General features: G+C 48.0%; 1 protein-coding gene across 1 annotated transcript in view; it reads left to right on the forward strand.

Moving 5' to 3' along the window:
- Positions 1-5,144: 5,144 nt before the first annotated feature.
- Positions 5,145-20,933, forward strand: part of LOC144606289 (multidrug and toxin extrusion protein 1-like) — a 36,829-nt gene continuing 21,040 nt past the window's right edge. The window contains exons 1-6 of the mRNA XM_078422237.1: positions 5,145-5,291; positions 13,533-13,634; positions 16,307-16,375; positions 17,387-17,535; positions 18,680-18,722; positions 20,611-20,655. Coding sequence (XP_078278363.1) covers positions 5,145-5,291; positions 13,533-13,634; positions 16,307-16,375; positions 17,387-17,535; positions 18,680-18,722; positions 20,611-20,655 — 555 coding nt within the window. The remainder of the gene's footprint in view (positions 5,292-13,532; positions 13,635-16,306; positions 16,376-17,386; positions 17,536-18,679; positions 18,723-20,610; positions 20,656-20,933) is intronic.

Here is a 20,933-nt window from a genome sequence, read left to right on the forward strand (position 1 = left end):
AACGACCCTCACCAACTTCTACAGATGCGCCGTAGAAAGCATCTAATTGGGACGCATCACAGCCTGGTTTGGGAACAGCTCCATCCAGGACCGGGAGAAATTGCAGAGAGTTGTGGACCCAGCCCAGACCATCGCACAAACCAACATCCCTTCCATTGACTCCATCTACACCTCACGCTGATTCGGCAAGGCCAGCAGCACAATCAAGGACCAGTCTCACCCTGGCCACTCCCTCTTCTCCCCTCTCCCATCAGGCAAGAGGTACAGAAGTGTGAAAACGCACACCTCCAGATTCAAGGAACAGTTTCATCCCAGCTGTTATCAGTGAATTGAACTGTCCTACCACCAACTAGAGTGGTCCTGACCCCCCATCCACCTTGTTGTTGACATTTGGTCTATCTTTAATCGGACTTTACCGATGTTACATCTTGCACTGAAGGTTGTGCACTGTGGACGGCTTGATTGCATTCACCTTTAGACTTTTGTTTGACTGGTTAGCACGCAAACAAATGTGACAATAATAAACTGAACTAAATATGTGCAGTTTTATGAACTGAACAGTGGCATCAATATAAATATTTTTAGCATGGTATTTTTAACAGGAATTTGGCACAGAAATTAAGATCCTCTGCAAACATATTGCGGGCTCAAATATTACTGCAGAGAGTCAGTCAATGCTTCTAATATTTATAACAACAATGTCTCTTACCAGAGTGGTATGTGGAGGAGGTTTCACCTGCACCTCCTCCAACCTCATCTATTGCATCCGCTGCTCTAGATGTCAACTTAATTATATCGGCGAAACCAAGCGCAGGCTCGGCGATCGCTTCGCTGAACACCTGCGCTCGGTCCGCATTAACGCAACTGATCTCCCGGTGGCCCAGCACTTTAACTCCCCCTCCCATTCCCAGTCTGACCTCTCTGTCATGGGCCTCCTCCAGTGCCATAGTGAGCCCGCCGGAAATTGGAGGAGCAGCACCTCCTATTTCTCCTGGGCAGTTTGCGGCCCGGTGGTATGAACGTCGACTTCTCCAACTTCAGATAGCTCCTCTGTCCCTCCCTTCCCCTCCTCCTTCCCAGATCTCCCTCTATCTTCCTGACTCCACCTATATCCTTCCTTTGTCCCCACCCCGACATCAGTCTGAAGAAGGGTCTCGACCCGAAACGTCACCCATTCCTTCTCTCCCGAGATGCTGCCTGACCTGCTGAGTTACTCCAGCATTTTGTGAATACATCGATTTGTACCAGCATCTGCAGTTATTTTCTTATATCCTCTTGTAATCTATTGATTGATTCAGGTCAACGATTTCAATAGTCAATAGTCGCTTATTTGTCACATACACATAAATGTGTAGTGAAATGAAACATTACCCGCAGTTCAACAATAAGACCAATAAGAATAATCAATAAAAATGCAACAACACATACAATCATAAACTAACACCAAACAAAAAGAAACATCCATCACAGTGAGTCTCCTCCAGTCCCTCCTCACTGTGATGGAAGGCCAGAATGTCTTTTCTCTTCCCCTGCTGTCTTCTCCCATGGTCAGGCTGATGAAGTTGCCACTTCGGGGCCGTCGGGGCTCCCGACATTGAAGCCCCCGCCGGGCGGAGAAAATCCCGTGGTCTATTCCAGGTCGCGCCGGACGGTGAAAGGTCCGCGGCGGGCCGACCCAAGCCCCGCTTGAAACGTTATACATTTGTTCAGGACAAAATAGCTTGATTCAGATTTGGAAGAAGAGACAGATACTGACACCCTGTGATTTACTTCAAAAGAAAATACAGTATTACAACAATGTGTGGTAAGGGACTGCAGATGCTGGTTTACACCAAAGTTAGACACAACATGCTCGAGTAACTCGGAGGGACAGGCAGCATCTCTGGAGAGAAGGAATGGGTGACGTCTCGGGTCGAAACCCTTCTACAGACTGATGTCACGGGAGAGCAGTCTAGAGATATGGAAGGTAAGGTGTGAAAACGACAGATCAAAGCAGATGTTGATAAGCAAATGTAGAATGGATCATTGTTAGTTGGGGGGAAGGTGACAGCCAGGCATATAATCAGTAACATTTAATCAGGAGGACCATGAAACTAATCGGAGAACTAAGTTGGGGGAGAGACGGAGAGTGAGGGAATTGGTCAACTTTGCTCGACATTTGGAGCGTTTGAATAGGTTTTCTTGTTGCCCATTTTCCTTGTGTGACAATAGACAATAGGTGCAGGAGTAGGCCATTCGGCCCTTCCAGACAGCACCGCCATTCAATGTGATCATGGCTGATCATTCTCAATCAGTACCCCGTTCCTGCCCTCTCCCCATACCCCCTGACTCCGCTATCCTTAAGAGCTCTATCTAGCTCTCTCTTGAATGCATTCAGAGAATTGGCCTCCACTGCCTTCTGAGGCAGAGAATTCCACAGATTCACAACTCTCTGACTGAAAAAGTTTTTCCTCATCTCCGTTCTAAATGGCCTACCCCCTATTCTTAAACTGTGGCCCCTGGTTCTGGACTCCCCCAACATTGGGAACATGTTTCCTGCCTCTAACATGTCCAACCCCTTAATAATCTTATACGTTTCGATAAGATCCCCTTTCATCCTTCTAAATTCCAGTGTATACAAGCCTAGTCGCTCCAGTCTTTCAACATATGACAGTCCCGCCATTCCGGGAATTAACCTAGTAAACTTACGCTACACGCCCTCAATAGCAAGAATACCCTTCCTCAAATTTGGAGACCAAAACTGCACACAGTACTCCAGGTGCGGTCTCACTAGGGCCCTGTACAACTGCAGAAGGACCTCTTTGCTCCTATACTCAACTCCTCTTGTTATGAAGGCCAACATTCCATTGGCTTTCTTCACTGGCCTTCATATTCTTACCACCAAAATGGATAACCTCACACTTATCCACATTAAACTGCATCTGTCATGCATCTGCCCACTCACACAACCTGTCCAAGTCACCCTGCAACCTCATAGCATCTTCCTCACAGTTCACACTACCACCCAGCTTTGTGTCATCTGCAAATGCCACCCCTCGGGCTTTGTCCCCCAAACCTCGGAGGTTCTTGGTGGATCCAAGTGACATTTAAAGTCTGTAGGAAGAACTGCAGATTCCGGTTTACATCGAAGGTAGACACAAAGTGTTGGGGTAACTCAGCGGGTCAGGCAGCATCTCCGGAGAACATGAACAGGCGACGTTTCGGTTTCAGACGACTGAAGAAGGGTCTCGACCTGAAACGAGACCTATTCCTTTTCTCCAGAGATGCTGCCTGGTCTGCTGAGTTACTTCAGCACTGTGTGTCGATCTTTGACATTCGGAGTGGTCGGCTCAAGATGTGGCAGCCGCGAAGTGAGTGGGATAAATACTCGCGCTTAATGTTTGAGACAAACCTGGCATCTACTCCAAAGTAAAAGGAAAGGGAGATGCAACGTGACCTGGGTGTCATGGTGCACCAGTCATTGAAAGCAAGCATGCAGGTGCAGCAGGCAGTGAAGAAAGCGAATGGTATGTTGGCATTCATAGCAAGAGGATTTGAGTTTAGGAGCAGGGAGGTTCTGCTGCAGTTGTACAGGGCCTTGGTGAGACCGCACCTGGAGTATTGTGTGCAGTTTTGGTCTCCTAACCTGAGGAAAGACGTTCTTGCCTTAGAGGGAGTACAGAGAAGGTTCACCAGATTAATCCCTGGGATGGCGGGACTTGCATATGAGGAAAGACTGGATAGACTGGGCTTGTACTCGCTGGAATTTAGAAGACTGAGGGGGGATCTTATAGAAACATATAAAATTCTTAAGGGGTTGGAGAGGCTAGATGCGGGAAGATTGTTCCCGATGTTGGGGGAGTCCAGAACCAGGGGTCACAGCTTAAGGATAAGGGGGAAGTCTTTTAGGACCGAGATGAGAAAACATTTCTTCACACAGAGAGTGGTGAGTCTGTGGAATTCTCAGCCACAGAAGGTAGTTGAGGCCAGTTCATTGGCTATATTTAAGAGGGAGTTAGATGTGGCCCTTTTTGCTAAAGGGATCAGGGGGTATGGAGAGAAGGCAGGTACAGGCTACTGAGCTGGATGATCAGCCATGATCATATTGAATGGCGGTGCAGGCTCGAAGGGCCGAATGGCCTACTCCTGCACCTATTTTCTATGTTTCTATGTTTCTATGAAGACTGCTGGGGGAACTCACAAGTACTAGGAGCAGAAATTAGGCCATTCGGCCCATCAAGTCTACCCTGCCATTCAATCGTGGCTGACTTATCTCTCCCTCCTAACCCCATTCTCCTGCCTTCTCCCCATAACTCCTGACACCCATACTAATCATGATAGGGTTAATCAACATTAACCAAGATCAACTCTGTGGATCGGACGTTTGGGGTTTTAGTTTAGAGATGCCGAGCGGAAACAGGCCCTTCGGCCCAACGATTCCGCGCCGACCACCGATCCCAGCACAATAACGCTATCCCACACACACTGGGGACATTGTTTCAACAATTATACCAAGCCAATTAACCATACAAGCCTGAACGTCTTTGGGTTGTATATTGGGAGGGTCCCGACCTGAAGGGTTCCCTTCCACAGATGCTGCCTGACCCGCTGAGTTGCCCCAGTGATAAATCTTTTAGCGGTGCGCACTCCCGCATCGTGTGTCTCCAATATTGGACACACAACGTTGGAGTAACTAACTACTCAGCCGGACAGGCAAGCGTCTCTGGACACAGGGGACGGGTGGCGTTGTGAGTCGAGACCCTTCTTCAGACCCGAAACGGTGTAAAGCGGCATCTGTTCCCTCCACGTTGTGTCTCCAGTCCCTGGCTGCGAGCCAATACTGGCCACACGGCGTTGATCAGTTACATATTGTCCGGTTCATTCCGCGAGAGGCTTAAAAGAGGGGACACCGCCTGTCAAACCCAACGGACTGTGTGACAGCGAGGAAGTCTGTCCTTGGACCAGCACTGGTTTGGACCTAGCCCGGCACCTGCTTCCTCCAGGTACATCTTCTGAAGAAGGGTCTCCACCCGAAACGCCACCTGTTCCTTCTCTCCAGAGATGCTGCCTGGCCCGCCGAGTGACTCCAGCTTTCTGTGTCTGTCTTTGTTGAAGGGGGAACACGGCTGTCTGGGGATCTGGGACTCCGGAGAGGATTTGCAGCCATGGATGACTTGATGCAAGTTTCCCCGCACACCGCCCCCAGCTCGACTAGGAGTTGGTTGGACTTGCTCCCGAGGGGAATAAAGAGAGTGGCGCCAACCAATTTCTGGGAGGAGGTGAAAAGTCTATCGCTGGTGGCCGGCCCGGTGGTGAGTGCAGATCTAACGCCGACACGTACACATCCAGACTGGGGATATGTTGGAGTAACTCAGCGGGTCAGGCAGCATCTCTGGAGAAGAAGGGTTCCCACCCGAAACGCCACCGACCCATGTTCCCCAGAGATGTTGCCTGGACAGCTGAGTTACTCCAGCATTTTTCGTCTGCCTTCGGTGTAGACAATAGACAACAGACAATAGGTGCAGGAGGAGGCCATTCGGCCCTTCGAGCCAGCACCGCCATTCAATGTGATCATGGCTGATCATTCTCAATCAGTACCCCGTTCCTGCCTTCTCCCCATACCCCCTGACTCCGCTATCCTTAAACGCTCTATCTAGCTCTCTCTTGAACGCATTCAGAGAATTGGCCTCCACTGCCTTCTGAGGCAGAGAATTCCACAGATTCACAACTCTCAGACTGAAAAAGTTTTTCCTCAACTCAGTTCTAAATGGCCTACCCCTTATTCTTAAACTGTGGCCCCTTGTTCTGGACTCCCCCAACATTTGGAACATGTTTCTTGCCTCTAACGTGTCCAACCCCTTAATAATCTTATACATTTTGATAAGATCCCCTCTCATCCTTCTAAATTCCAGTGTATACAAGCCTAGTAGCTCCAGTCTTTCAACATATGACAGTCCCGCCATTCCGGGAATTAACCTAGTAAACCTACGCTGCACGCCCTCAATAGCAAGAATATCCTTCCTCAAATTTGGAGACCAAAACTGTACACAGTACTCCAGGTGCAGTCTCACTAGGGCCCTGTACAACTGCAGAAGGACCTCTTTGCTCCTATACTCAACTCCTCTTGTTATGAAGGCCAACATTCCATTGGCTTTCTTCACTGCCTGCTGTACCTGCATGCTTCCTTTCAGTGACTGATGCGCTAGGACACCCAGATCTCGTTGTACGTCCCCTTTTCCTAACTTTTCCTAAGGTGTAAACCAGCATCTGCAATGCGTCCCTATACGTTTTGATCTGGCACTAGGTTGGATTCCCAATATAGACCTGTGTGATAAAGACGAAACAGAAAGCTGAGGGGGAGAGAATCTGTGGAGACCCGCCTGTTTGATCAGAAGAAGGGTTTCCACCCGAAATGTCACATATTCCTTTTCTCCAGAGATGCTGCCCGACCTGCTGAGTTACTCCAGGATTTTGTGTCTATCTTCTGCCGATAAAACATAACGGGCAAAGCCTACAATACTTGAGGCCAGTGTGATGTAACGCTCTCTACATTGGCCTGGACAGCGAGCAGATTCACAAACACTCAATAAACGCAACACCATCCAGGACAAAGTCGCCAGCATGAAGCTTTTATCCTGGTGTAACTTCGAGTCTTCCATTGTCCGCGCCTGGGCGTCGTGTTTAACTCCACGAATAATCGGAATATTGTGTCTACAAGTCCCGAATTCACGTTGCTATCTTACCTTGGGGCGGGCAGACTGCTGCTGCCTCTCAGCGCCAGAGACCCCGGTTCGATCCTGACCTCGGGCGCTGTCTGCCTGGAGTTTGGACGTTCTCCCTGTGACCGCGTGGGTTTCCTCCGGGCGCCCCGGTTCCCTCCCACTCTCCAAAGACGTGCGGGTTTGTAGATAGTGCGGCTTCTGTAAGTTGCCCCTAGTGTGCGGGGAGACGATGCGAGAGTGGGGCGACACAGAACTGGTGTGAGCGGGTGTTCGATTGTCGGAGTGGAGGGCCAATGTCCACGCTGTATCTTTAACCTAAACTAACTAAACTAAACTGTAGGTTACACTGCAAACTAGTCCACGCCGACCACCCGTTCACACTAGTTCCATGCTATTCTACTTTCGCACCCACTCCCCGCGCACTTGGGCCAATTTACACAGGCCAATTAGCCGCCAAACCTGCATGTCTTCGGGATGTGGGAGGAAACACACGCGGTCGCAGGGAGAGCGTGCAAACTCCACACAGAGAGCATACCCAGCCAGGTCAGGATCAAACCCAGGCCTGTGGCGCTGTGAGGCAGCAGCAGCTCCGTCGGCTGTAACCACTGCGGTGCCACAACCCTAGCAAGTGCCTGGTCCTAAAGATAGACACAAAAAGCTGGAGTCACTCAACAGGACAGGCAGCATCTCTGGAGAGAAGGAATGGGTGACGTTGTGGGTCGAGACCCTTCTTCAGACTGGTTAGGGATAAGGGAAACAATAGACAATAGGTGCAGGAGGAGGCCATTCGGTCCTTCGAGCCAGCACTGCCATTCAACGTGATCATGGCTGATCATTCTCAATCAGTACCCCGTTCCTGCCTTCTCCCCATACCCCTTGACTCCGCTATCCTTAAGAGCTCTATCCAGCTCTCTCTTGAATGCATTCAGAGAATTGGCCTCCACTGCCCTCTGAGGCAGAGAATTCCACAGATTCACAACTCTCTGACTGAAAAAGTTTTTCCTCATCTCCGTTCTAAATGGCCTACCCCTTATTCTTAAACTGTGGCCCCTTGTTCTGGACTCCCCCAACATTGGGAACATGTTTCCTGCCTCTAACGTGTCCAACCCCTTAATAATCTTATACTTTTCGGTAAGATCCCCTCTCATCCTTCTAAAGAGAGATAAAGAACAATGAATGAAAGATATGCGAAAAGATAATGATGATAAAGGAAACAGGCCATGTCCCACTGAGTTACTCCAGATTTTGTGCCTATCTTCGGTTTAAACCAGCATCTGCAGTTCCTTCTTACATATTTCCTCTGCTCCACTGTGAAATCTCCTCAAAGTATGTCTACTTTGAAGAAGTTCTCCTCTCTCCGACGAGAGTTCTGCAACATTCTCTCTTGCTGCTCTCTCTCTATGTGATTCCTCCTGCTCTCTGACTGTACGACCACGTTTTAACATTCATTGTTCTTTATCTCTCCACACCACCGTCTACATCTCACGTTTCCCTTATACCCTAACCAGTCTGAAGAAGGGTCTTGACCCGAAACGTCACCCATTCCTTCTCTCCAGAGATGCTGCCTGTCCCGCTGAGTTACTCCAGATTTTTTGTGTCTCTCTTCCGTTTAAACCAGCACCTGCCGTTCCTTCTTACACATTATTAGCTGTCTATTGGGTGAAAACGAGAAACTGGTGCGACTTGGGTGGGGGAGGGATGGAGAGAGAGGGGATGCCGGGGCTACCTGACGTTAGATAAATCAATTTTCATACCACTGCCCAAGCGAAATATGAGATGCTGTTCCTCCAATTTGCGTTTAGCCTCACTCTGACAATGGAGGAGACCAAGGACAGAAAGGTCTGTGCAGGAATGGGAAGGAGAATTAAAGTGTCCAGCAACCGGGAGATCAGGTAGGTTCAGGCGGACTGAGCGAAGGTGTTGAGCGAAACGATCGCCCAGTCTGCATTTGGTCTCGCCGATGTACAAGAGTCCACATCTTGAACAATGGATACAGTAGATGAGGTTGGCGAAGGTGCAAGTGAACCTCTGCCTAATCCTATTTACCAGCATTGGGTCCATAATTCTTTAGGCATTGTGTTTAGCATTGCATTTGGCATCCAACAGAGGATGTACTTCCTGCAGCAACTGAAGAAACACAATCTGCCACAGGCAATGATGGTCCAATTCTATACTGCTATCTATCATTGAGTCCGTCCTCACCTTCTCCATCATGGTCTGGTTTGGCTCAGCCACCAAGCACGACATCCGGAGGCTGCAACGGATCGTTCACACAGCTGAGAAGGTTGTTGGCTGCAACCTTCCCCCCATTGACGAACTGTACACTGCAAGGGCCAGGAAGCGAGCGGGCAAGATCATCTCTGACCCCACCCACCCTGGCCACAAACTCTTCGAAGCACTTCTCTCTGGAAGGCGACTCCGGACTGTCAAAGCAGCCACAGCCAGACATAAAAACAGCTTTTGTCCACGAGTGATAGTTCTACTCAATAACCAAAGTCTGTAGTCTCTTTTTTGCTCTGGTTTATTTTCACCCACATGTTTAGACCGTAATGTTGTATCCTTATTGTTTTGATGTGGTTATGCTTTATTCTTGTTTGTTAACTGTATGTTTGTGTTGTCATTTGTGAGCGGAGCACCAAGGCACATTCCTTGTATATGCACATACTTAGCCAATAAACCTATTCATTCATTCATTCATTCATTCATTCAATTAACCCATGTCCTTCATGTGTTGGGGAGTTTCAAAATAAATGCCTGGACCTTTTCACTTGAGATTATAAGATGACTGAGTAAAACTGGAGAGGCGTTGGCCACAATAATAAAATAATGTAATGATTAACACGGCAGTTTCACAGTGTATAGGCATTGTTGGCAAGACAGGCCTTTATTAATAACTGCTGAATGACCTGATGTTGGTTCACCTGCACCTCTTCCAACCTCATCTATTGCATCTGCTGCTCCAGATGTCAATTTATTTACATCGGCGAAACCAAGCACAGGCTCGGCGATCGCTTCGCTCAACACCTGCGCTCGGTCCGCGTTGGCCAAACTGGTCTCCCGGTGGCCGAGCACTTCAACTCCCCCTCCCACTCCCAGTCTGACCTTTCTGTCATGGGCCTCCTCCAGTGCCATAGTGAGGCCCACCAGAAATTGGAGGAACAGCACCTCATATTTCGCCTGGGCAGCTTGCAGCCCAGCGGTATGAACATTGACTTCTCCAACTTTAGATAGTTCCTCTGTCCCTCTCTTCCCCTCCTCCTTCCCAGATCTCCCTCTATCTTCCTGTCTCCACCTATATCCTTCCTTTGTCCCGCCCCCCTGACATCAGTCTGAAGAAGGGTCTCGACCCGAAACGTCACCCATTCCTTCTTTCCTGAGATGCTGCCTGACCTACTGAGTTACTCCAGTATTTTGTGAATAAATACCTTCGATTTGTACCAGCATCTGCAGTTATTTTCTTACACTGTGTGTTGGTGCTGATCTCACTACCACCAGCTCTGGTCGGTGCAGCTTGGATAGAGTGGATGTGGAGAGGATGTTTACATTAGTGAGAGAGTCTAGGACCAGAGGTCACAGCCTTAGAATTAAAGGACGTTCCTTTAGAAAGATGAGAAGGGATTTCTTTAGTGAGAGGGTGGTGAATCTGTGGACAGATCTGTGGAATCTGTGGAGAAGTCCAAGTCAATGGATATTTTGAAGCAGAGATAGATTCTTGATTAGAAAGGGCGTCAGGGATTATGGGGAGAAGGGGTCAGGGGCTATTATGGAGAGAGATAGATCAGCCATGATTGAATGGTGGAGTCGACTTGATGGGCCGAATGGCCTAATTCTGCCCCTATTACTGATGACTTTATGACTGGACATGATTTGCCTTCTTCAACTGGGTTTTGATTGCCCGGTACAACTGAGGAGCAACTTAGAAATTTGTTGGGTCTGGATTCACAAATGTAAAGTGTAGGCGGCACAATGGTAGAGTTGCTGCCTTACAGCGCCAGAGACCTGAGTTTGATCCAGTCAACAGGTACTGCCTGTACGGAGTTTGTACGTTCTCCCCGTGACCTGCGTGGGTTTTCTCCGAAATCTTCGGTTTCCTCCCGCACTCCAAAGACATACCGGTATGTAGGTTGATTGGCTGGGCAAATGTAAAAACTGTCCCTAGTGGGTGTAGGATAGTGTTAATGTGCGGGGATCGCTGGGCGGCGCGGACCCGGTGGGCCGAAGGGCCTGTTTCTGCGCTGTATCTCTAAATCTAAAAAAAAATCTAATGTCCCAGCTGCACTAGTCCCACTTGCCTGCGCTTGGTCCATATACCCTCCAAACCCGTCCTATCCGTGTACCTGTCTAATTGTTTCTTAAATGATGGGATAGTCCCAGCCTCAACTACCTCCTCTGGCAGCCTGTTCCATACACCCACCCACTTTGTGTGAAAAAATTACCCCTCGGATTCCTATTAAATCTTTCCCCCTTCACCTTGAACCTTTGTCCTCTGGTCCTCGATTCCCCGCAGTTCCTTGCAGTCATGGACGGGGCTGTGATGCATCCCGATAAAATGCTTTCTCCCGGTGCGTTGTCCAGGGTTGTTGGGGACATGCCGAATTTACATAATTCTTAAGGGTTTGGACAGGCTAGATGCAGGAAGATTGTTCCCGATGTTGGGGAAGTCCAGAACAAGGGGTCACAGTTTAAGGATAAGGGGGAAGTCTTTTAGGACCGAGATGAGAACTTTTTTTTTCACACAGAGAGTGGTGAATCTGTGGAATTCTCTGCCACAGAAGGTAGTTGAGGCCAGTTCATTGGCTATATTTAGGAGGGAGTTAGATGTGGCCCTTGTGGCTAAAGGGATCAGGGGGTATGGAGAGAAGGGATACTGAGTTGGATGATCAGCCATGATCATATTGAATGGCGGTGCAGGCTCGAAGGGCCGAATGGCCTACTCCTGCACCTATTTTCTATGTTTCTATGTTTCCTAAGCCTTCAAAGGACGTAGAGGTGGTTGGTGTGCTTTCTCTGACCATTGCTTCCATACGGCTTGTCCAGGAAAACCTGTCGCTGATACTTATTCCCAAGAACTTGAAGCTTTGAACAATCTCTACTTCGGCGCCGTCAATGCATACTGGGGTATGTGTACCGCTTCGCTTCCTGAAGCCAATCACTCTCTCCTTTGCCTTGTGGACATTGAGGGAAAGGTTGCTGTCTTGGCACCGTGTTACGAGGTTCTCAATCTATTTCCTGTTCTCCATCTCGTCGTCATCTGGCCAACTACGGAGGTACCGGCTATGGATTTGTAAATTGACTTGGATGGGTGTTTGGTTGCACAATCATGAGTGTACAAGGAGTAAAGGTGGCGGCTGAGAGCACATTCCAAATAAAGGCTCTTTTGTCTATCACGGTGTCTCGGTGCACGTGGCAATAATAGTGATTGTCTACACAGATGAGGTGAAATATTTTTGTCAGAGGCTTATAAGCCTTTGGGTAGACACAGAATGCTGGAGTAACTCAGCTGGACAGGCAACATCTCTGGAGAGAAGGAATGGGTGACGTTTTGGGTCAAGACCCTTCTTCAGACCAGACCCGAAACATCACCCATTCCTTCTCTCCAGAGATGCTGCCTGTCCCAGTTACTCCAGCAATTTGTGTCTGCCTTCGATTTAAACCAGCATCTGCAGTTCTTTCCTACACATATAAGCCTTTGGGACTCTCTTGCTCAAAAGGTGGTGGAAGCAGAGTGTTGGAATATTGTTAAGGCTTAGGTAGAGAGATACTTGCTGAGCAAGGGCATTAATGGCTAGCATGGGAAGGTTTTACAGTCCCACTTGCCTGCATTTGGCCCATATCCTTGTAAACCTTTCCTATCCATGCCCTGTCTAAATCTCCTCTGCCTGCATGTGATCCAAATGCCTCCACTCCCTGCCTATCCAAAAACTTCCCTGCCTATCCAAAAACATCAGCAGGTGCAGATCCAGAACCAGCAACATTATGGGGGACCCCAACCACCCCAGCAACGGACTGTTCCAGCTGCTACGGTCAGGCAAACGCCTCCGCTGTCACGCTGTGAAAACAGAGAGGATGAGACAGAGTTTCTTCCCACAGGCCATCAGGACTGTTAACTCTCATATCACCAGGGACTAATTTAATTTACTGTATTAATTTATTTTTTGTGTTAAAAAAAATTCTATTCTGTTTTGTAGTTTAGCACAATCCGCAGGCGTTGCCATTTTCATTTCACTGTACATCTTGTGTATGTATGTGACAAATAAACTTGACTTGACTTGACTTCCCATGTGCCTATCCAAAGGCCTACTCGAAAAAGGGAGTTGATCAGTACAGTTTGAACATTTTACAGAATATAAAGGTCCTTAATGGTTTCAGCACATCCTGGTTTAGAGATATAATGTGGAAACAGGCCCTTCGGCCCACCGACTCCGCGCCGACCAGCGATCACCCCGTACACTAGCACTATCCTACACACTAGGGACAATTTACAATTGTACCAAAGCCAATTAACCTACAAACCTGTACATCTTTGGAATAGGGGATGTAACCGGAGCACCCGGAGGAAACCCACGCGGTCAAAGGGAGAACGTACAAACTCCATCCAGACAGCACCCACAGTCAGGATGGAACCCGGGTCTCTGGCGCTGTGAGGCAGCAACTCTACCGTTGCGCCACCGTGCCACCGCAAACGCCATTGATTGTAAAATACTGTCGGGACATCCTGAACGATTCTCTAAAAATATCTCCTTCCCCCCAAGTTGCGCACCGATGCTTTCAAAGGACAGCTCCTTGTTTTCTGAGCGAGTTGACTGTGTTGTGCTCTCCTTTTCTCGGCAGTTTTTGTCGCAGCTGTTGGTGTTTCTCATAAATATTGTCAGCACCATATTCTGTGGACATTTGGGAAAAGTCGAACTGGACGCAGTTTCGCTCGCCACGACGGTGAGTTTATTGACAACTTGCTTTCATGGTTCATACGGGCAAGGGATGGTTTAAGGATATAATTTTAAGGATATAATTCTTAAGTTGAAGGGTAAATTTTATGGATAAATTTAAACTTATTAGAAACATAGAAAATAGGAGTAGGCCGTTCGGCCCTTCGAGCCTGCACCGCCATTCAATATGATCATGGCTGATCATCCAACTCAGTATCCCGTACCTGCCTTCTCTCCATACCCCCTGATCCCTTTAGCCACAAGGGCCACATCTAACTCCCTCTTAAATATAGCCAATGAACTGGCCTCAACTACCTTCTGTGGCAGAGAATTCCACAAATTCACCACTCTCTGTGTGAAAAAAAAACGTTCTCATCTCGGTCCTAAAAGACTTCCCCCTTATCTTTAAACTGTGACCCCTTGTTCTGGACTTCCCCAACATCGGGAACAATCTTCCTGCATCTAGCCTGTCCAACCCCTTAAGAATTTTGTAAGTTTCTATAAGATCCCCTCTCAATCTTCTAAATTCCTATAAATAAGCTTGTCTTTTGATAAACCGTGGGAGGTTCTTCATGTAAAACAAATATTTTATGCTGAAGAAGGGTCTTGACCCGAAATGTCACCTATTCCTTTTTCTCCAGAGACGCTGCCTGACCCATCGAACGCTGAAAAGCATTTTTAGTAAGTGAGGTTCAGTGTGGGCTCAAATATGAAGTGAATCTCCACAATGAGAAAGAGTAGGCTTGCAGAGTGGGAAGGGTATTCGCTGCAGACTCTGTCACAGTGCGACGCAGAGTTACAGCAGACTGCGGGTGCTGTCTGCACGGAGTTTGCTCGTCAACCCTGTGACCTGCGTGGGTTTTCTCCGGGTGCCCCGGTTTCCTCTCACACTCCAAAGACGTGCAGATTTGTAGGTTAATTGGCTTTGGTAAAAATTGTGAATTGTCCCAACTGTATAGAGTAGTGCTAGTGTACGGGGTGATCGCTGGTCGGCGTGGAGTCTGTGGGCCCAAGGGCGACTCTCCGCACTGTATCTCTAAACTAAACAACTCTATCTGTAATGTGAAACATCTACGCTATGAATTTCATCAATTAGAATAAATAACGTATAAATCTGAAGTCTAACCACACTCTGAAAGCTCCATGTGTACATCTTTGGGGCGGCACGGTAGCGCAGCGGTAGAGTTGCTGCCTTACAGCGAATGCAGCGCCGGAGACCCAGGTTCGATCCCGACCATGGGTGCTGTCTGTACGGAGTTTGTTCGTTCTCCCCGTGACCTGCGTGGGGTTTTCTCCAAGAACATCGGTTTCCTCCCACACTCCAAAGACGTACAGGTTTGTAGGTTAATTGACTTGGTAAATGTAAAAATTGTCCCTAGTGTGTGTAGGATAGTGTTAATGTGCGGGGATCGCTGATCGGCGCGGACCCGGTGGGCTGAAAGGACCTGTTTCTGCGCTGTATCTCTAAACTAAACTAAAGTAAAAATCTGCTGCCTCTCTATCTCCATCCATCCTTTACAACACTCCCAACGTTCTGAACAAGCCTTGATTGGTACTGGAGGGCAACTGGTCAGGCAGCATCCCTGGTGAACATGGAGAGGTGACATCTGTGTATTAACTAGCATCTGCAGTTCTTTGTTTTTACATATTGATTGATATTGGTTCATTATTGTCACCTGTACTTCAGTTTCCTCCCACACTCCAGGGACCTGCAGGTTTGAAGGGTAGTTGGCTTGGTATTAAAAAAATGGAAATTGTCCCAGGTGCGTGTGTGTAGGATGGTGTTAGTTTGCAGGGGTCACTGGGCGGTGTGGAATCGGTAGACTGAGGGGCCTGTTTCCGCGCTGTATCTCTGAACTAAACTAAACTAAACTACTGAGATACAGTATGAAAACTTTGTGCGTTATCTAGTCAAATCATTCGGTCCTGTGAACCGGCATAGATCTACTTGCACTTTATTCTGTTTTAAGACTGTTCCAATTTGTTTCATTGGGTTGTTTAAATTAATACTGACTAGCTAATTAATTTATTGCATCGTATAGGAGGCGCATTCCCAATCTCGTTGTACCCCTGTACAATGACAATAAAGATATATTGTATTGTATCATACATCATACAATCAAGGCGCACACAGGTACAACAGGTAGTGCAAAGAGGAAAATACCAGAGTGTAGAATAAAGTGTACGAAAATTCTAGCGTTACAGGTCCAGTGATAGTGCAGATTTAAAAAAAATGTGCAAGGTCCTCAATGGGGTAGGTTGGGAGATCGGGGCCACACCCTAGTTTATATCAGGACCTTTCAGTCGTCCGATAACAGCAGAGAAGAACCTGTTTCTGAATCTGATGGTACATATTTTCAAGCATTTGTATCTTGTGTCCAACTGGAGAGGGGAGAAAAGGGAATGCCCAGGATTTGTGGCCGTACAAACCTGCACGTCTTTAGAGTGTGGGAGGAAACCGGAGCACCCGAAGAAAACCCGCGCAGGTCACGTGGAGAACGTACAAACTCCATACAGACAGCACCTGCAGTCAGGATCGAACCCGGGTTCTCTGGCGTTGTAAGGTAGCAACTCTACCGTGCTGCCTTTTGTCCATGTCTGCATAGTCAACCCTTTGCTTGCAACCACAACAATGTTACTCACTCTCTGCTAATTCTTCTCCCCTTGCCTTTTGCGTAGATGATCAATGTGTCGGCCATCTCGGTTGGATATGGGTTGGCCTCAACGTGCGACACACTCCTCTCTCAGGTCAGTGCAGGTGAACACCAAACTGTGCAGAGGAATCGGGCATCCCTCTCTCACTGGCAAGGACGTTTACTTGATTCCAACATTTGCCGGTGGCTCCCATGATGGGTGGCAATGTGACATTAGTTACTGGTGAATACCCGCAGGGTCCACTGATCAAGAGCAAAGCAGTACAAACCTCTGCAAAGAAAGATCTGGAAGTCACAGTGTAGCAATTACACTACGTATTGAATGGATGTGGACATTTCCAATTGCACCTGAATTAATGAAGCAGTTCAGGGTCAAACATATTGGCATGTTTGGTTTAGTTTAGCGGAAACATGCCCTTTGACCCTCCGACCAGCGATCCCCGTACACTAACATTATCCTACACACACTAGGGACAATTTACAATTTACAGAAGCCAAATTCACCACAATGGTCCCTAAGCCTCTGCAGCTGAGGGTGAAGACTGAATGACTTGCCCCCAACATCTGTACTAAGCCTCTCTGGAGAACATGGACAGGTGACGTTTTGGGTCGGGACCCTTCTCCTGCCTTTTTTTGTTGTTGTAAACCAGCATCTGCAGTTTTTAGATTTAGAGATACAGCGCAGAAACAGGCCCTTCGGCCCACCGGGTCCGCGCTGCCCAGCGATCCCCGCACACTAACACTAACACTATTCTACACCCACTAGGGACAATTTTTACATTTCCCAGCCAATTAACCTACAAACCTGTACGTCTTTGGAGTGTGGGAGGAAACCGAAGATCTCGGAGAAAACCCACGCAAGTCAAACTCCGTACAGTACAGCACCCGTAGTCAGGATCGAACCTGAGTCTCCGGCGCTGCATTCACTGCAAGGCAGCAACTCTACCGCTGCGCCACCGTGCCGCCCCTGAATTCCATGCATGTACAAAAATAAAAAACAATGGTGTTGAGTTGAGGGTGGAAACAATGTTAAGATTGGATGCTGTTATTGGAAAGGGCCTGAACAAACGAGGATATGATATAAACCTTGTCTTCTCATTTTCAGACACATGGCAGTAGGAACTTGAAGAGAATCGGTGTGATTCTACAGCGAGGCATTCTCATCCTCATGATATTCTGCTTTCCCTGCTGGGCCCTCCTTGTCAACACAGAGCGCATCCTGCTGGCTTTCAAGCAGCCCCCCGAGGTGGCCAAGTGAGGACCTCTATAACTTTTACTAAAGAAAATGGTGCTTATGTTTAGACACAAAAAAGCTGGAATAACCCACTGGGCCAGGCAGCATCTCTGGAGAGAGGGAATAGGTGACCTTTCGGGTCGAGATGTTATTTTAGTTTAGTTTAGAGTTACAGCATGGAAACAGGCCCTTCGGCCCACCGGGTTCGCACCGACCAGCGATCACCTGCACACTAGTTCTATCCTACACACTAGGGACAATTTACAGAAGCCAATTAGCCAATAAACCTGCACGTCTTTGGAGTGTGGGAGGAAACGGGAGCACCCACCCGGGGGAGACCTACGTGGTCACAGGGAGAACGTGCAAACTCCGTACAGACGGCACCAGTGGTCAGGATCCAACCCGGGTCTCTGGCGCTGTGAGGCGACAACTCTACCACTGAGCCACCATGCTGCCATTGTGGAATGTAAAGAGGTGGCATCAAGATGGTGCGCCCGAGGTCACAGTAGTTTACAAGGAGAGGACAGACACAGGCAGTAGCTCCCCATGAGTCAGGGATATTTTACACATGCTCTGGGTCTTGGTTCTTGGTCCTCCAAAATATTCCAAATGAAATTTAAACTGGAGGTGGCGGAGTACGGACTTAAGCAAGAAGGGCTTCTTGGAGAAGAGCTGCCTTAAATTTGGTTGCATCTGGTTGAATAACTATAGTAGGGTGAAGACTATTCCATGCTTTGATTGTGCAAGGGAAGAATGAGGTGCGATACACATCTGTCTTGATCGCTGGTATCTCTTTTTCTCAACCTCATTCTTTCTCTCCCCTTTTCTCCTCATTCTTCCTTCCTCTCTCTGCACTTTCTCATTTCCCTTTCTTTCTCTTTCACTCTCTCTTACTCTCTCCGTCTCTCTCGCCCACCATCCTCTGTCTCATTCTTTCTCTCACTGCCTCTCTCCTTTCTCCCCACACTCCCCTGTTGAGATGCGCCGTTACTCATTGGGCAAAAGCTTGTGCGTTATGGGTCTTAGCTGTCCACACACCTGCTGCCCATCCCTGCTCCCAAATCACCACCTGCTGCTTCAACAAGATGCCGAACCCTACTGCCTGTGACCTTGCTAGACTTATACTTTTTCGACTTTTAACAACGCCTTCAATTTCCTAAACAGGTTAGCAAAGATGTACGTGAAGATATTTTCCCCTGCTCTGCCTGTGAGTAAAACCAATGCATCAAACACACTTAGTATACAGGCAAAATGGTGCGGAGGCTGGAGGTAATGGGGGCATCTGTGGAGAGAAAAACAGACAATATTTCACTGTCCTTTTAGCAGAACTGTGAAAGGGGGAAGATGTAACAGGTTTTGCAACAGACAAGGAGAGAAAAAACTACTGAAATGTCAAAATGTGTACTGCTTCGCCAGTTTGAGGTCAGAAACCTTCAAGACCAGCTGCAGCCATTGTTTTAGTTTAGTTTAGAGATACAGCATTGAGACAGGATCTTCGGCCCACCGAGTCCACACCGCCATCGATCACCCGCTCACACTAGTTCTATGTTATCCCACTTTCACATCTGATAATTACGCGCTGGGGGGCAAATTACAGGGGGCTAATTAACCTACAAACATGCACGTCTCTGGGAAGTGAGAGGAAACCGGAGCACCGGGAAGAAACCCGCGCAGTCACAGGGAGAACGTGCAAACTCCACACAGACAGCACCCGAGGTCGGGATCAAACCCGGGTCCTTGGCACCTCCACCAGGTGTGCCTCTGTGCTGCCTTTGGAAAATGTAATTCATGTTTAGGTGCAAGCTGAAGTCCCTTCTAAAGAGAGTGCCTGTAGTTAATACCTTCACAGAACGAAAATTAAAAAGAATTGCCACAGTGCCACATGGGCAGATATTAGAAGGAGGGTGTTTCATTTTAATGAACTTGAATGAATCCCAAATTTGGAATTTGAACTCACATCTCCCACTGGATTAGTAATCAACAGAGCCATTATACTACATCAATGTCTTGTCAATGTATAGTGCACATACCTACTGCACTCTACTGCTGCACCACCTCTGTATTGGATGAGGACGTGACTAATGTTTGCCGGTGATACCAAACTTGGTGGTGTAGTGGACAGTGAAGAAGGTTGTCTCAGGTTACAACAGAATCCAGATTTAGTTTAGTTTAGACACCACAAAAAGCTGGAGTAACTCAGCGGGTCAAACAGCATCTCTGGAGAAAAGGAATAGGGTGACGTTTTTGGGTCGAGACCCTTCTTCAGACTAGAGATACGGTGCGGAAATAGGTCCTTCGGCCCACTGAGTCCGCACCGACCAGCGATCCCCGCACTTTAACGCTGTCCTGCACACACTCGTGACAATTTGCAATTATACCAAGCCAATTAACCTCAAACCAGTACATCTTTGGAGATGAGCTGGGAATGTGGGCAAAGGAACGGCAGATGGAATTTAACTCTGTTCAGTGCAAATTCTGCGAAGCTAAACCATGGTAGGACAGAGACAGCAAATACAGGGCATTAGGAGTGTTGCGGAACAGAGACACTGAGGGGGACAAGTACACAGTTCCCTGAAAGTGGTGACTCAGGTAGACAAAGTGGTGAAGAAGGGGCATAGTATGTTTGCCTTTCTGAGATGGTACATCGAGTACAAGAGTTGGGACACTATTTTACTGCTGTATAGGGCGTTGGTGAGACCGCACCTGGAATACTGTGTGCAGTTTGACCATCATATGACAAAGGGTGTGATTAAGCTGAGGAGGGGACAGGATCGATTACAAGGATGTTGTCGGGATTGGAGGGCTTGAGGGGAGGGGGGAGTGGGGGAGGAGAGGGCACTGCACCAATGCAGGAGAAGTTTGGGCCCAACGGGTCCAGCGTGGGATAAACTCCCCAGAGGATGTGGGTACAAATACTTTGTTTAAAAGACATTTGGACAGGACATGGACAGGAAAGGTCTGGGGGGATATGGGCCAGACGTGGGCAAATGGCTCAGGAGGATGCTTTGGTCAGCGTGGATGGGATCGTATCTGTAAGGCATGCAGAAGTGTGTGTCTTTGGTGATGCTAACTGGTGTCTCTCTGCCTCTCTCTAGGCAATATTTTTTTATCAGCTGGAAGTCAAATATCTTCAAAATCAGGTACGGTCACTGAACAGTGACTTAAGGCAAGTGAATATAATTGAGTAAACTGAACCCCCATCACTGTAACTCCTGATCCCGAGAACCCTTTTGGTAAACCCGTTTGCATCCCTTCCAAAGGTGGGGTGCCTTTTCCAGTGAGCAGATCTGCCTTGGATTGAATCCTTCAGTTGGTGCCCTTCGGCGGTTTAACACATGCCCACTGCTCCAGGGTGGATGCACTGGCACTCTTTATAAAACCCACAATGTCACATCTTCATTCACTGCTTTGTTACTCT

The sequence above is a fragment of the Rhinoraja longicauda genome, chromosome 26 (genome assembly GCF_053455715.1).
Source record: "Rhinoraja longicauda isolate Sanriku21f chromosome 26, sRhiLon1.1, whole genome shotgun sequence".
In the NCBI taxonomy this organism is placed as follows: domain Eukaryota; kingdom Metazoa; phylum Chordata; class Chondrichthyes; order Rajiformes; family Arhynchobatidae; genus Rhinoraja; species Rhinoraja longicauda.